Raw genomic sequence first — 13,936 nt, 5'->3', positions numbered from 1 at the left:
TCTATGATTCAAGGAAATCAAAACTATCACATTGACATGCTGAAGGGATGACTGGTTGCCTTAAATGAAAATTTTGGAGGTACATTATAGTCCTCAATCCATTCAGGAGAGGAATTTGAAACATTTTCTGGATTGACAGCAAGGTCCAAAGTGAAGGCTTTCGATAAAAACCTACCAACATTTCAAAACGCTTTAGACAAAACAATTCTTGGCATATTCTGATTCTTCAAGCAGACCAAGAAAAGATTTAGAAGTATATGATAGAATGAGGCATGAAGACCCAGCTTCTTGCCCTAGATTGAAGCAAATCAATTATCCAAAAACTTTCTAGATTGTAAAAATTTAGTATTTAAGAAAACAAAATAAAATAATTTTGTTTCAATTTCTCTTCTTACCTTTTTATCACATTACACAGGATATCACTTATGTCTAAGGTAAGAAATGTGGATCATCATACAGATCATGTAGGGGCAATGCTATAATGGGTCTTTCATTTTGCATAACAAATATGGCTCATTTGGTTACCTTACCCTTTCTCTTAGAAACCAAGTCTCTTTTTAAGATTTTGCATTGTTACCATTATTATTTGCAAGGTCTTCCATAAGAAATGAATAAATGCCATCATCCTATGGGAAATCATCCTGCATGCCACATTACTCCTCTGCTCAAATTTCCTCAAACGCCCAAACAATAACTGTGTAAAACTGAAAACTCTGATGCTTAAAACAAAAAAACAAAACAGATTTTCAATATAAAAAGACATAGAAAACAAAAATCAAGCAGAATGAGAGAAAGCAATATAAAACAACCAAAAACAAAGCAAGAAGAAGAACCAAAAAAATACATAACCCAACAATTAGAACTAGACACAAAGATGACCAAGAATCAACCAACCAGCCTGGAGAGATCAACACAGGGCAACTTTTTGTCTTCCCCACCCAGATCTCATTCTTGATTTGCATTTATTTTGAATGTGTCAAAGTACTTTATAAGACATACATTTCTGATGATATATTAACTACTCTAAATGTATTAGACAATATAACCTTAGATTCATTAATGACCGCAACCAGCTGTTGACGATCACAGAACTGGGCGAGGGAGTAAGGTGATATATGATTTTATACTTTTATTTTTCTTTGTTAGTCAGTATTTAATGTTGTACCCCTGAAGTTTTATAACTGGATTACTAAGCTTTCGAACTTGAACTTCTGCATTAAGCCATGAGATTTTCTTACAAATGGTGGAAACTATTACTGATTGCCTGTATGCTCGAATAGCCTACTCAAACTTAAGCCTCTGTATTAAGCCATGACATAGACCATTAAAAGGAGAATGTTTGATTGAATTGTGTAATTTACTAGGAATCTTCTCATAATTGCTTAAAATGCGACAACATAAATCATTGACTGATAGCTTTTTGGGCAAGTTAATACTTTTTTCATGAAATATGAAATTAAAGGTCTCATTATTTGGAAAACATTATGACTTTTTTGCAGGTTGCATTTTGCATATTGTTGCTATTTTATGTTCCCAATTTGGTCCCTTATTCAGGATACATTCCTGTTGAGAATGGACTTTCCCCTATAGTTTCTGCAGAGTATGAACCTCTTCCAGCTGGAGAGCATGTTTGTCCTGAGCGACATGTGAATTTCTTTTCCAGTGAGTTTACTATCCATATCTTGTGTATCTTATGCATATTTTATGAAAATTCTGATTATTTAGCAAATTGAAGAGTCTGGTCTTGAAATTCAATAAATTGTTTTTTTCTTGACACTTTTGTTATACCAGGCATGCAAGAGTTATTCCTCTCATGTACAATTGTAAATAAATGTTTCATGACAGGAATTTTTTTTAGCTGGATGACACCCCTCATGAGAGAAGGATACAAAAGGCCTGTTACAGAGAAGGATGTTTGGCAGCTTGATACATGGGATCAAACTGAGACTCTCTATAATAAGTAAGCATGTCTAGCTGCTGGTGTGGAGTGGGTGTTAGAATGAGCTTTTCATTGGTGATTCTTAACTTCTTTGTATTCTATTTGAGATGAAAATGTGCTTGTACAGCTTCCAGCAGTGTTGGGAAGAAGAATGCAAGAAGCCAAAACCATGGCTATTAAGGGCATTGAACTGTAGTCTTGGAGCCCGGTACAGAATCCTAACCTATATCTATTTTGTTTTCTGTCAAATATTTGTGACGTTTTTTTTTTTGGAATCCAAATTGTTTGTGTTAGTATCAATTGGATTGGTGAACTTTCTATGGTGTGAGTTTGATTCTTTTGAATGTTTAATTACGTTGCTGAATGTCTTCTCACATGTCTATTGACAATCTGAAAAAATGCATGTCTTGACAACAAGCCTAAAGAGCACACAGGAAATACTGAGGTGAGGGTGGTGGGAATCAGTATTAACTTCTAAACTTTTAACTGCATGAAACCAAATAAAACTTGCAGAGAGAAACCGCATAGAGGCATACAGAAAATTTCACATAAAAAACTTTTAAAGGTAAAAAACCACAGGACATGATAGCTTTCTTTTACTAAAATGGGCACCAACTTACAGAAAGCACTATTTCTTGGAGCACCAACCCTCTTTGAAGCACCAACTTTGACCATCTGAGGCCACCAACCTTAGTTTGAGAGCACCGACTCTCCTCGACGCACCAATCTGATCAGCTGAAGCACCAAGTTCAGTTTGAACACCATCTAAATTTGAAAGTTAAATAAAAAATTTCAGAATTCGTAAGCACTATAATTGCCATATAAAAATACACATAATACTCCCTACAACATTTCTTATCTCCAGTAATTGAATGGACTACTCTAGGCTTCTCAAGGGACTCCATCTGAAGACTTCCCATGCCCAAAACAGGATTGTCTCCAAACATTTATCAATGTTTTTAATAACTTTTCAATTGCTTCCTTTATTTATTGACGTCTTCCATATGAAAGTTTAGGATAAACTTCTTTATACCTGCATGAATTCTTCTCAAACCTTCATTCATTCTTTTCCACAAATCTTCTTTAATGCTGAGAGTAGTTTCAATCAAAGTAACAAGACTCCAACCTGGACTCGGCAAGGGTAATATGACTCATGAACTGGTTCGGACTCGCTTGTGACTCGGTTGTGACTTGGCAAAGTGACAAAACCCTTGAAATTCAGAGATTTTTTAGGATTTAAGGAAATTCCATGCGCCCATTATTGAATAAAGCTTAAAGACACAAATAACATCATGAAATAGAAGGTAATTTGATCACATACATTGATTACATAAGTACAAAGGTAAACTTTAGATGTATTAAGAAAATTTTGAGAACAAAAATTAAAAATCAGACGAGTCAGATGAGTCAGTCAAGTCAGCTAGGTGAGTCAGCCAAGTCAGCCGAGTTGGGCGAGTTAGCCCAGTTGACCTGCCGAGTCAAGGTCATGGGTCATTTTGACCCGGCTGAGGTAACTCGACTCGCCGAATCGGACAACTTGCTTGACTCACGGCGAGTCTCATTACTTTGGTTTCAATAGATTATGAAACAGATAGTAAGCACAAGCCAGACAATAATATTGTTATTCAATTCTCAGAAGAACCCGTAGAATCTCAAGAAATCTCCAACACATGTTGTATGACTTAGATTCAACATCCTAAAAAATGATCGAATGCCCTTGACCAAACTAAAGATCTAGTTTCCTTGAATACGAACAGCAATCGAACCAAACTTTTGAAAGGAATGTGCACTTTTGCAAGATCGCCCCACTCAAACAATATACACAGCACCACTAAAAATGCTCCACTACAATCATAAAAAAACATTTTCAAGGCCCGTTCAATGGTTTTTAATAGTTGGTGAAAAAAATCTTTTTAACTTTCCAAAACATTTGCCACATAAAATCCTCCGAGCAAGAAAGAGAAGAAATGGCTGAATAATATTTTATTTTACTCCAGAAATGTTACATGGAATTAACACTGCCACCACTCGCATGCCAATTTTTAATTTTTTGACATCACTCAGAAAATTCAGAAGCTTCCACCCAGCATCAAGGCGTTACAAAACTTTGTCTTAAATAATATCACTTCTTTATTAACAACATCAGGTTGGCACATATCTTTCTATTAGTTACTATATAATATGGCACCTCTTGGAATATTCAACATTGACATGGCAATTAGAATGACTCGACAAAGAAATGTGTTAATGTTAGTGTAGTTTCAGTCGGATAAAACTCACTGAAGATATATATATATATTGTGTATATATGAGATATATACTTCACTCATTTAATATATATTAGATATAGTGTATGTATATGTGTGCGTGCATGTGTGTGTGTGTGTATATATACAATTTATTATCATATGCTTAATCATGATAATAAGCAAATGTTACTGATAACTAATAAGAATTAAAGAGACATGTCTCTAGGGAGACATGCCTCTTAATATCATATACATATGTATTGAGAAGGTAACTTGAAACACAGATAATTAAAGTTATAACAGTAAATTAAAATATATATACAATGAGATCCTTAACATGGTATTAGAGCAAAGCCTGGGAGGAAGATAATTAAAGGATCAAAACAATATCTGAATGGAAATATGAATCTGTATTGGAATAGCGAACAAAGGGATCTCCACAACCAACGATAGACCCATCAACAACATAGTTAAAAACTTATATAAGTGGTCACAATGTTTGAGAAACTTTGCGATCATAGTTTTGGCAGATAGTTTTACTCAAGGCAAATGGACCCAAAAGGACGCTTGATTTGCGTAAATGTTGTTAATATGCGGTGCGTCCAAATCAAAGTAACAAGAATCGGAATCGGATCGAAATCGGCAAGGCCGAATCAAATCGTGAATCGGCCATGAATCGGAATCGAATCGGCCATGAATCGGAAAATTAAAAAAACCCTTGAAATTTAGTGAGTAACTTATTTCATAAACCCTTTATCGCTGATTCGATTCACCGATTCACAAAAAATCGGTTGGCTTGAATCGAATCGCCGAATCGCGTGAATTGCATGAATCGCCGTGATTCTTGGAACTATGGTCCAAATATTAATAATGTGATTTGGCGCATTCGCAAATTGGTAAAATGGCGGCATCATGGGAGAAAGGTAAAAAGATATGGAGGGAACAACCATATTTTTGGTGTGTAAGTCAGCCAAATTCCATGTCGAATCAATAGGAGATAGTAGAATGATGTTATAATGCACAATACCTAAAAAGGAGCCAATCATCATGCCCAGTAGTACAAAGGTGATTCAACAAGGGGCTCATTATCCCTTATATAGACATTTCACTTTTAAGTGGACACAATTTACTATGAAGGAAAAACCGAAATCGCAACTTTCTAATTTTGGATCTACCATACCCGATACAGAAGAAGTGGCATTATTTATATGGGTTCATGTTACAGCTTGAAAGAAGTACTACACATGGGCCAATTCCATTATAATTTGAGCATTCTATGTTTAACGTGGATGACCAAAAAAAACATGAAGATATATAGGTGACAATTCAATAAAGATTGCATATAAGAATAATATTATACATAGTCTATCCAACTGCAAATAGAGCTTTCACAGCTGGGAGGTGAACACAGATCGGATGCATAGGGACCAAATTCACATATAAAGATCACAACTTTCATAGTTAGGAGGTATACTAGTTGATGCAATTGGAAGTGAATATCAATATTTGATTATTAAGGAAGCTTACTTAGAAATATATTCAATCAAATAAGAGCAACCAGTGAGGTGACTAATCGGGAGGCTCAAAGGAGACAGGTTCACCGGTTAGGTGTAGAGATTTATTTAGACCAATCAAGATGGACTATGCAAACAATAACTAATTAAATTATTGGCCATCGACAGTGTAACACGGGGAAGTTCCCCCCCCCCCCCCCAAAATTGGGCTGCACTGGAGACAGGGATGCACCCGAGATGGGGGGACGGTGTCTTGTCATTTCGGGCGGCGCCAATTAGAGCGCCACCTCTGCCGGAGACGGCAAGATGTCTTCATGTCCCCTGTGGGTGCGGGGGAATGTGAGGGCAGACGTTGGAACATCTCCTGTGGCAACAAGATGGGGAACATTAAAAAAAAAAGGCATTATTTTAATATTTTTTTGGTTCTATTTTTGTTATAATGGGATGTGGGGCCCATTCCTTCCTCCTCCTTTGTTCAAAACCCTTCTATTCTTTATTTTTATTCACATTTGCATTTCTATAGCTGAAGACTAATATATATATTATAAATTTAAAATTATATAATTTGACACTTTCATTTGTTGATTTTCAATGTTCATTTTTTGTCATTTAATCATGAATCATGATATTCTAGTTCAAAACTTCAATGCAGTGTTTAATGTTTAGGTTTTTTACATCTTTATATCTTATATTGTATAATTGTAGTACATCTTTTCATAACTAGCATTTAAGTACCATATGTATAGTATATACACCCTGCCCCCGGCCACCCCCTGTCCTTTGTAACCGTCCCCAAATCAGGGTCCCTCTGTCCCCTTGTCTCAGAAACTTGTTCCCCCGTCCCATTGTCCCCTTGTCTCGCAGGGCGGTGTAACTATGATCATCGATATTATAGTCAACTCTTGTCTAGTGGATAATTATTAAGTATTGTCTATTATTTAGAGCACGTGGAGAATGGATAACTATTACTAGAGAAGGAATATGTTTGAACTTTGAATAGAGCGGTTAACGAAAGATACAATTAGAGAGAGGTAGAATATATTGGTGAGGTGCACTGGAAAAGGTATACTGATGGAGAAATTATTCATAATGCAACAATTGTGGGATAAGACAATTGAACATTGCGCCAATGCATGGAAAGAAAATGAACGAACAAAAGAATCATAAAATAAATAAAAGTGGATTTTGGATATTCATACGATGCAAACATTATGGGCTCCCCTTTTGATCATTCCCAACACAAATAGGTAGACATTGTGATGGAACCCTATTTTTTGGCAAAATTAAGGTCTCCATTTATGATGTTGGAGACTTAAAAAGAAAAATATTTTCATGGATGTCAAGAACACTAAGAATATCATTTCCATTGGTAATAGCTGATGATGAACTTACAGCCTTATAGAGACTAAAGATGAGTTGTATATCTACAAGGTGAAAATTATGAAGCTGCTATCAGTAGCATGGCTTGAGCATTCCTGATGAATAAAAGCAACAACTAATGTGACCAATGCATCAATTAATGAAGATGAATAAAAGATAGAAACATATTATTGCATAGCAGCGCTTTCTCAAGGAAGTATATGCTCTTCAATAAGTTATAAAAGGATGAACTAGATGTGATCTACGTGTGCTCCAGGCAGATGGACATTACTTCTTGAAGATCGATTAAACAGGGGCATCATATTTTCATGAATTTATTGAGAAGTTTGTACAGTTTGAGACTGGTGTGAAGAGACAGCCGTTTTTGTTGAAGATTATTGTCCTGAGGACTGCAGTCATACATTTCATTGTCTATGGTTTGACCAATCCCGGGAGATCATATTCGCAATAACTAGCAGTAGAAAGAGATGCTTAATCAGAAAATTGGTGCTTGGGATGGTTGACAACAAAGTAGAAGTGGTTCCAATCATTAAAAATCACAAGTCTGTAGCACTGCAAATACCATGAGCTCACCCAGAAAACTTTACGGTCATCCACATACTCCAGATTGGGCTTCTAGTTTGGCACTGATCAGAGGTGATCTAGATGGCATATTGTCTATAATAGAGGCCATAAATCATCAAGGATTTGATATATTGAGGGGCCATAATTAAGCAGCATCACATTGAGGGACGTTCAACTTTACCCTGGCTACTTATGTTAATTCTGAATCTTTTCCATGTTGTTCAGACCTTGTTTAATGCTCAAGAACCCACCAGTATCAACAACCTGGACTTCCTTAGCATCAAGCTATCGACAATACACAGTGCAAGATATTTAAAATAAAATAAAATAAAAGATTACGATGATGCTGGAATTCAATTCACATCTTCACCATGAATTTCCAAATTCGTAAGGCACATTGAAAACTTCACAAGATTGAGATTCAGAATATTAGAGTGAACAAATACAATGAGTGGAGCATTCTGGAAATAAAATGCACCTGCAAGGGGACAAAGTTGCAATCACGGATGAAAATTAAGGGAATAGCGAGGAGTGACCATCAACAGATATGGTCTCCTCAAAAACCGTGAGAATTCCAACTGTTATTCATGCCCAGATTTGAACGCATATGCCAACATTTTAAAAATCAATGCGTAGAAGATGGTATCATGGTGTTGATCGCCGAGAGTTGAATACGATGCTAATAAATCCTTTCTCAGTGCACAAGGAAATAATTTGGGATTTCGATTGTTGCCTAAGAAGAGGTTGTTTGAAGCAGAACCTATGATTGCAAATGGATGCTCTGAAACAAGTGGAATGAGTGTGCTGTCGATGCCCATCAAATTTAAACTGAACCTAGAAGATCCTCTATGTATGTGGAATGATAGTATTAAAGAGATGGCAATAATCAAACTCACAAGTCATGCTTCGAAGAGCATATGAAGTTACGTGGTTTTGGAGATATAAAATATAAATTGGGAGTATTAAATTACCTAAACAATATGTTTACCTCTTATTTGTATATTATTAATTCTTTGTTAAATATATTTAGAGGGACGTGGCTTTTTGAAGAGTCACTTTATTATATATAAGTAATGAGAAATCAATAAACAAAAGATATATTCAACATCTTTTATAAGAAGAAAAAACATTTATTGTATGGAGGAATAAGGGCTATAATATGACTTTGTAATATAAATTCAATTAGTTTATTTTTATAATAAACTAAAATGTCTTGTTTATCTTTTAAATGGCGTGGAGATTTAAACTACAGATGAATCGTCTTTTTTAATTATTTTTTGGAATTCTGTAAACAATTTAAATGTGGGATAAGTGGACATGGTTATTTAGCATTTTAAATTCGATCATCACAGATATTGTGAAATATTAAATTGTTTCCATAGCTGCGTCCAGTTTGTCTCCCTACCAGGGGAATTAAAGCTCAATCTGGACTAATTTAAGATTGCATAAATATTAGATTTGTTGCATCTTGATTATTTAATTGTTTGCAATATAAGTGCATAAGAACTTTATAAAGTTGTACGTGAAAATTCACTGAAGTTGACTCTATTGCCCAGATGAGCAGAGGCACTGGTCTTTCTATTATTGAAGTCAGAAAATCTATATATACCTTGCTACAAGCAACAAATTCATTATTAACAAACCCAAGTACTCAGCATTCCGTTTCAGTTTCATCAAGTTTAAGGACCTTGCCAGCCAGAGAACTCCAAAGCTTAAATTCGCTTTAAAAAAGCTTTGAACCAAGTGATCAGTTTCGAGGAGAAGGTTTACTCGCCTAGGTGTAGCAAAGCTTGAAGTATCAAGGTGATTCTTGTTCGATGGCCATAACTGATTGCAAAATTCTATCAAAGAAGTGGCAGGCTCTTGGATTTCCAATCTGCGGTTTTGGGAACCTACACATTGTAAACTCTAACATTGCTAGCAACTAAAGGTCAATGCCAGCCGTCTAGTTCCAATCGTGATTTGGGAATAACCTTAGAATAATGGAAAAGAATAGAAATTACCTCTGATAAGAAGTATTATAAGAAAGTCAAATTGTATGGATTCCACTTTCAAGAAGAACTAATTCCACTGTCACGGCTGCCCAAACTACATAGCAAACTAAATCAGGGACAATATTCCATTACAAGCTAGAACTAGTTCCTGTACTGGATGTTTGCATGTTGTTGACTTAGGAACACAGAAAAATGCAAGAAAATGGACAATCATATTGAACGAGCATCTGGGAATGATTATGACATTATCATTGATACCGAACAGACATTGTTAATACATTTGTAGCGATCGTCTAAACTCATCATGATATACATTTGTAGAAGAGTCATGTTGGTCTTGCAAATCACATAGATCATTGGTTGTTAAGATATTGCAACAACAAATCAGAAGATAGTGACAATAGTTAAAGATTAATGTGATAAGAGGATATTGCTGATGATGAGTCAGCAATTTTTTTAGACGGATTCAAATATTGATTGCGGCCTTAATTGGAATCCCATATTTGGAATGGAACCTCTGTATGCAATCAGTAATGATGGTTTGGATCAGATCATCTATGCTATGTATTTGAAGTCTCTCTGCACAAGACATCTGCAATAATGTATTGAACTCTCGTGATCAATTAAAAATGATGGGATGAGTAATTATTGCTTGATATGGATAGTGATATGTCATGGTATTGGCGTTTGCCTCAAAGAGTCAATTTAGAAAGGACTAATGCATATGATATTGTTTGTAAGATACATATCGCTGTGTGTGATTTGCTATGGAGATTTGTGAAGTGGATATACATGTCATGTGTGGATAAATGAGTAATCACATATACCAAGACAATAGAATGTAAAAGAAGATTTTAACTTGTATATGAGAAATTAATAATCAATGTATGGACACATAAGATTTACTCTAGTCATCTATTACCAGGAGATGCTAGAGATGAAATCTACTAACTTCGATGTAATGCAAAATTGGTCAGATGATATAAGAGTGGGAATTTTACATTGTGGTGAGGAATAATAACCAATGCTTAATTCCCACTTGAATCATCATTAGAAGAGAGATGTTCCATTCTCAAATAATCTAAGAAGGCATTATTTAATTTGATGCCTATGGACCTTCATATGCAGATTAGTATTTCTCTTGAGTATTACACTTTTTTACTCGTCGTAGTCTTTTTCTTATTTGTATTTTCATATGTACTATAAAAGAACTATTTGCCTTGATCTTTTCTTTTGTCTCTGGAGATGTTCTTGTAGGAAAAGAAAATTGGTACATTAAGGCATGCTACCAATATTGTTCTGGACTTAGTCTTATGATAGTAGCTCCAAAGAAGTTTTGATCTAGAATTCATTAGTCATTTGAGGTTCATGTTGCATAAAGTGAGGCTCTTGAAGCAAATATCTTTGATGATTTAGATTATGAAGTAACCTTTTATATCAAGAGGGAGTCAGAGAGGTCATTAAAGGCAATCTTGGACATAGAGAGGGAGCAAATAGATGATATGCTTTAGTCAAACTTTTGATGATCTTGGTTGTATTAGTTTAGAATGAGTAGACGATGTCGAGATGGAATCTCTTGTGATCATAGACTATAGCAGTTAAAGGACCATGATTCATGGAATAAAGTTTCATATATGTAGACTAGAGGGTCTTATGCTATCAAGATACTTGTTGAACTAAAGAAGTATGACACAACTCGCTTCTAGGAGGTCACAAGGATGATATCAAACTAAGAGGGATATTTTGACACTCCCTTGTAATACATTCTTGTCTATGAGAGATAAGTTTGAGGTGAAAATCTCACATGTGTTTGGGCCTGCCCCCTGTGTACATCATGAGAAAGTGACAACTTTCAAATGATCATCACTTGTATTTGTAGAAGTTATTGGAAGGTGACAATCTTATAGTAACTTAAATCATGATATACATTGTGTAAATGTTGAAATAGCTCATAAAAGGCCGTATCGTGTAAATCAACAACTAAGTGTTAGATGTTATTAAATTAACGGTCTATAAGTTGTTTGTATAGAGGTATGATAGGCATTTGGTGAATATCTTTCTTTGATATTCTGATAGGCCATTACCGTATTGAGTGCTTGGTGGATATCATATAATTAATGCTCTAATAGGCCATTACTCAGAGTACTTGGTGGATATCATTTAATTGATGTTTTGATAGGCCAATACTCATGTTACCTGATATGATATCAAAATAGTATTTGGTGAATATCCTATGATGATATTTTGATAGATTAATACTTATACGATATCATATATTGGAAGACTTCTGATCAAAGACTTCCTTGATGTATTATATCTAAATATTAGTAATGGTGTAATATTTACCCATGTGTTTATCCCTCTTAATATATATATGTCTTCAAAGAGTTTTATCCAACTGAAACTACACTAACATTAGCACTCGCTCTTAGTTAAGAAGGATAAGAGAGAGTGTTAATGTTAGCGTAGTTTCAGTCGGATAAAACTCTCTGAAGATATATATAGATATAACTAAGAGGGAGTTTTAATGTTAGTGTAGTTTCAGTTGGATAAAACTCTCTGAAGATATATATATATATATATATATATATATTTATTTATCATATGCTTAATCATGATAATAAGCAAATGTTATTGATAACTAATAAGAATTAAAGAGACATGTATCTACGGATACATGCCTCTAAATATCATATACATATGTATTGAGAAGGTAACTTGAAACACATAGACAGAAAAACATTAAGTGCAAAGTAAGGTTATAACAGTAAATTAAAATATATATACAATGAGATCCTTAACAAAATGGACAAGCAAGCAGCTTAGGCAGATACCCAAGTAGCTCAATTAGACGGCCGAGCAACTCAGGGACATTAAGCACCTCAAGCAACTCAAGCAACTTAACCAGATATCCAAGCAGCTCAACTAAGAAAACAAGTAGCTCAACCAGACAACCAACCGACTTAAACCAAATAGGTCAAGTAGATCAAGTAGACAACGAGGCATCTCAATCCAATTCTTTATTATTTAGAATGATCCTACAGAATTCATACGACCTTGTTCATCAAACTTTGACATCAATGACAACATTTTCAACAAAGGCAAATATGAAAACTGATAGATATGTCTAATAGTATAAGTATGTTTGTGAGGTTTGTGTCGGAGGTGGAAATTTAGTGAAGTAATTGCAACAACTTTTTCCTTGTGTTCGACAGTGTTTGTGGTATTGGTATGGGAGGGAATGGTGGGATGGGTTTAGAGATGGTAGTCTAGGGGTTCATTTTCAGGGGTCAGCATAAGGCAGCAGTATACATACATTCATGCATATACTTATGTATATACATAAATATCAATGCTCAAAATGTTTGAGGCTTAGCCATTCAGGAGATTAAAATTCAAATGTAGACATTCACATAATTTATTGAGGTTGATATTCAACGTTCATTGACAAAGTATAACAGCAATAAAAAGTAGAAATTTAATTGTTTTCATTACAAAAAAGGCCACATGGATATAAGATCGCTTGACAAAAGGACCAGCAAAAGGAATGTGGCAGGATTACAGAAATAAAAAAATCTTGTAGCAAGTACAGCCAGGGCTCATTTCGGCTACCAATATCAAATTCAGTCTGAATTAGAGTTACTCTCTATGTCAAGACTCAAATTAATCACTTTTACAAAAAAATACAAAAGTGGTGAAAAAGTTGTAATGCTCCTTTTTAAGGCATCAACTTTTTCTGTAGGTTAGCCTATAACTTTGGTCCCCGTAGGCTATTGTAGGCTAACATGGTGATCAGGGGACACTTTTGAGGGTGTTCTATGGCTCTTCAGCTGTGACCTTTTTGTGCTTATTTCAGTAGTCTTCAGCTTATTTGTGTTGTGCATGATCATTTGGGACACTGATTCACATTTATTTTTTACAATAAGCCAAAAAAATGTTTTTCTCGTACTTACTATTTAGGTCATTTTGCATCATATCTGTATCTGAAAGTGGATGGATTATTCTCATGAGTTGATATTAACAATTATCAGGGCTTTATGATTTAATTTAAATTATTTAAAACTTTAATAATGTTAATTTACTTAATTATATTAAATGACTTTATGATATGACAACATAAAGGGGTATAGAGTGATTTTAAGTCCTTTTCATAAAGGGACTTTATTTTGGCTCCAGGGAGTTACAAGGTAATTAAATAATTTAATAAAGTGTTTTATGGAGATAGGTGCCAATATTGGGAGATATAAGGTGAATATACCATGAATTCCTAAAATGACTTCAAAAGAGTTAAAGAAT

General features: G+C 34.7%; 1 protein-coding gene across 1 annotated transcript in view; it reads left to right on the top strand.

Moving 5' to 3' along the window:
* The window catches only part of LOC149529090 (ABC transporter C family member 2-like), a 167,619-nt gene that overhangs the window by 48,045 nt on the left and 105,638 nt on the right, over nt 1–13,936 (top strand). Inside the window, 3 exon segments of the mRNA XM_089811398.1 lie at nt 1,500–1,662; nt 1,846–1,960; nt 2,067–2,147. Coding sequence (XP_089667524.1) covers nt 1,500–1,662; nt 1,846–1,960; nt 2,067–2,147 — 359 coding nt within the window.

This window comes from Cupressus sempervirens, chromosome 11, assembly GCF_028749045.1.
Source record: "Cupressus sempervirens isolate cs-2001-9-10 chromosome 11, ASM2874904v1, whole genome shotgun sequence".
Lineage (NCBI taxonomy): Eukaryota > Viridiplantae > Streptophyta > Pinopsida > Cupressales > Cupressaceae > Cupressus > Cupressus sempervirens.
Note: the sequence above shows the minus strand (reverse complement) of the source record. Positions and strands in the feature narration are given on the sequence as shown.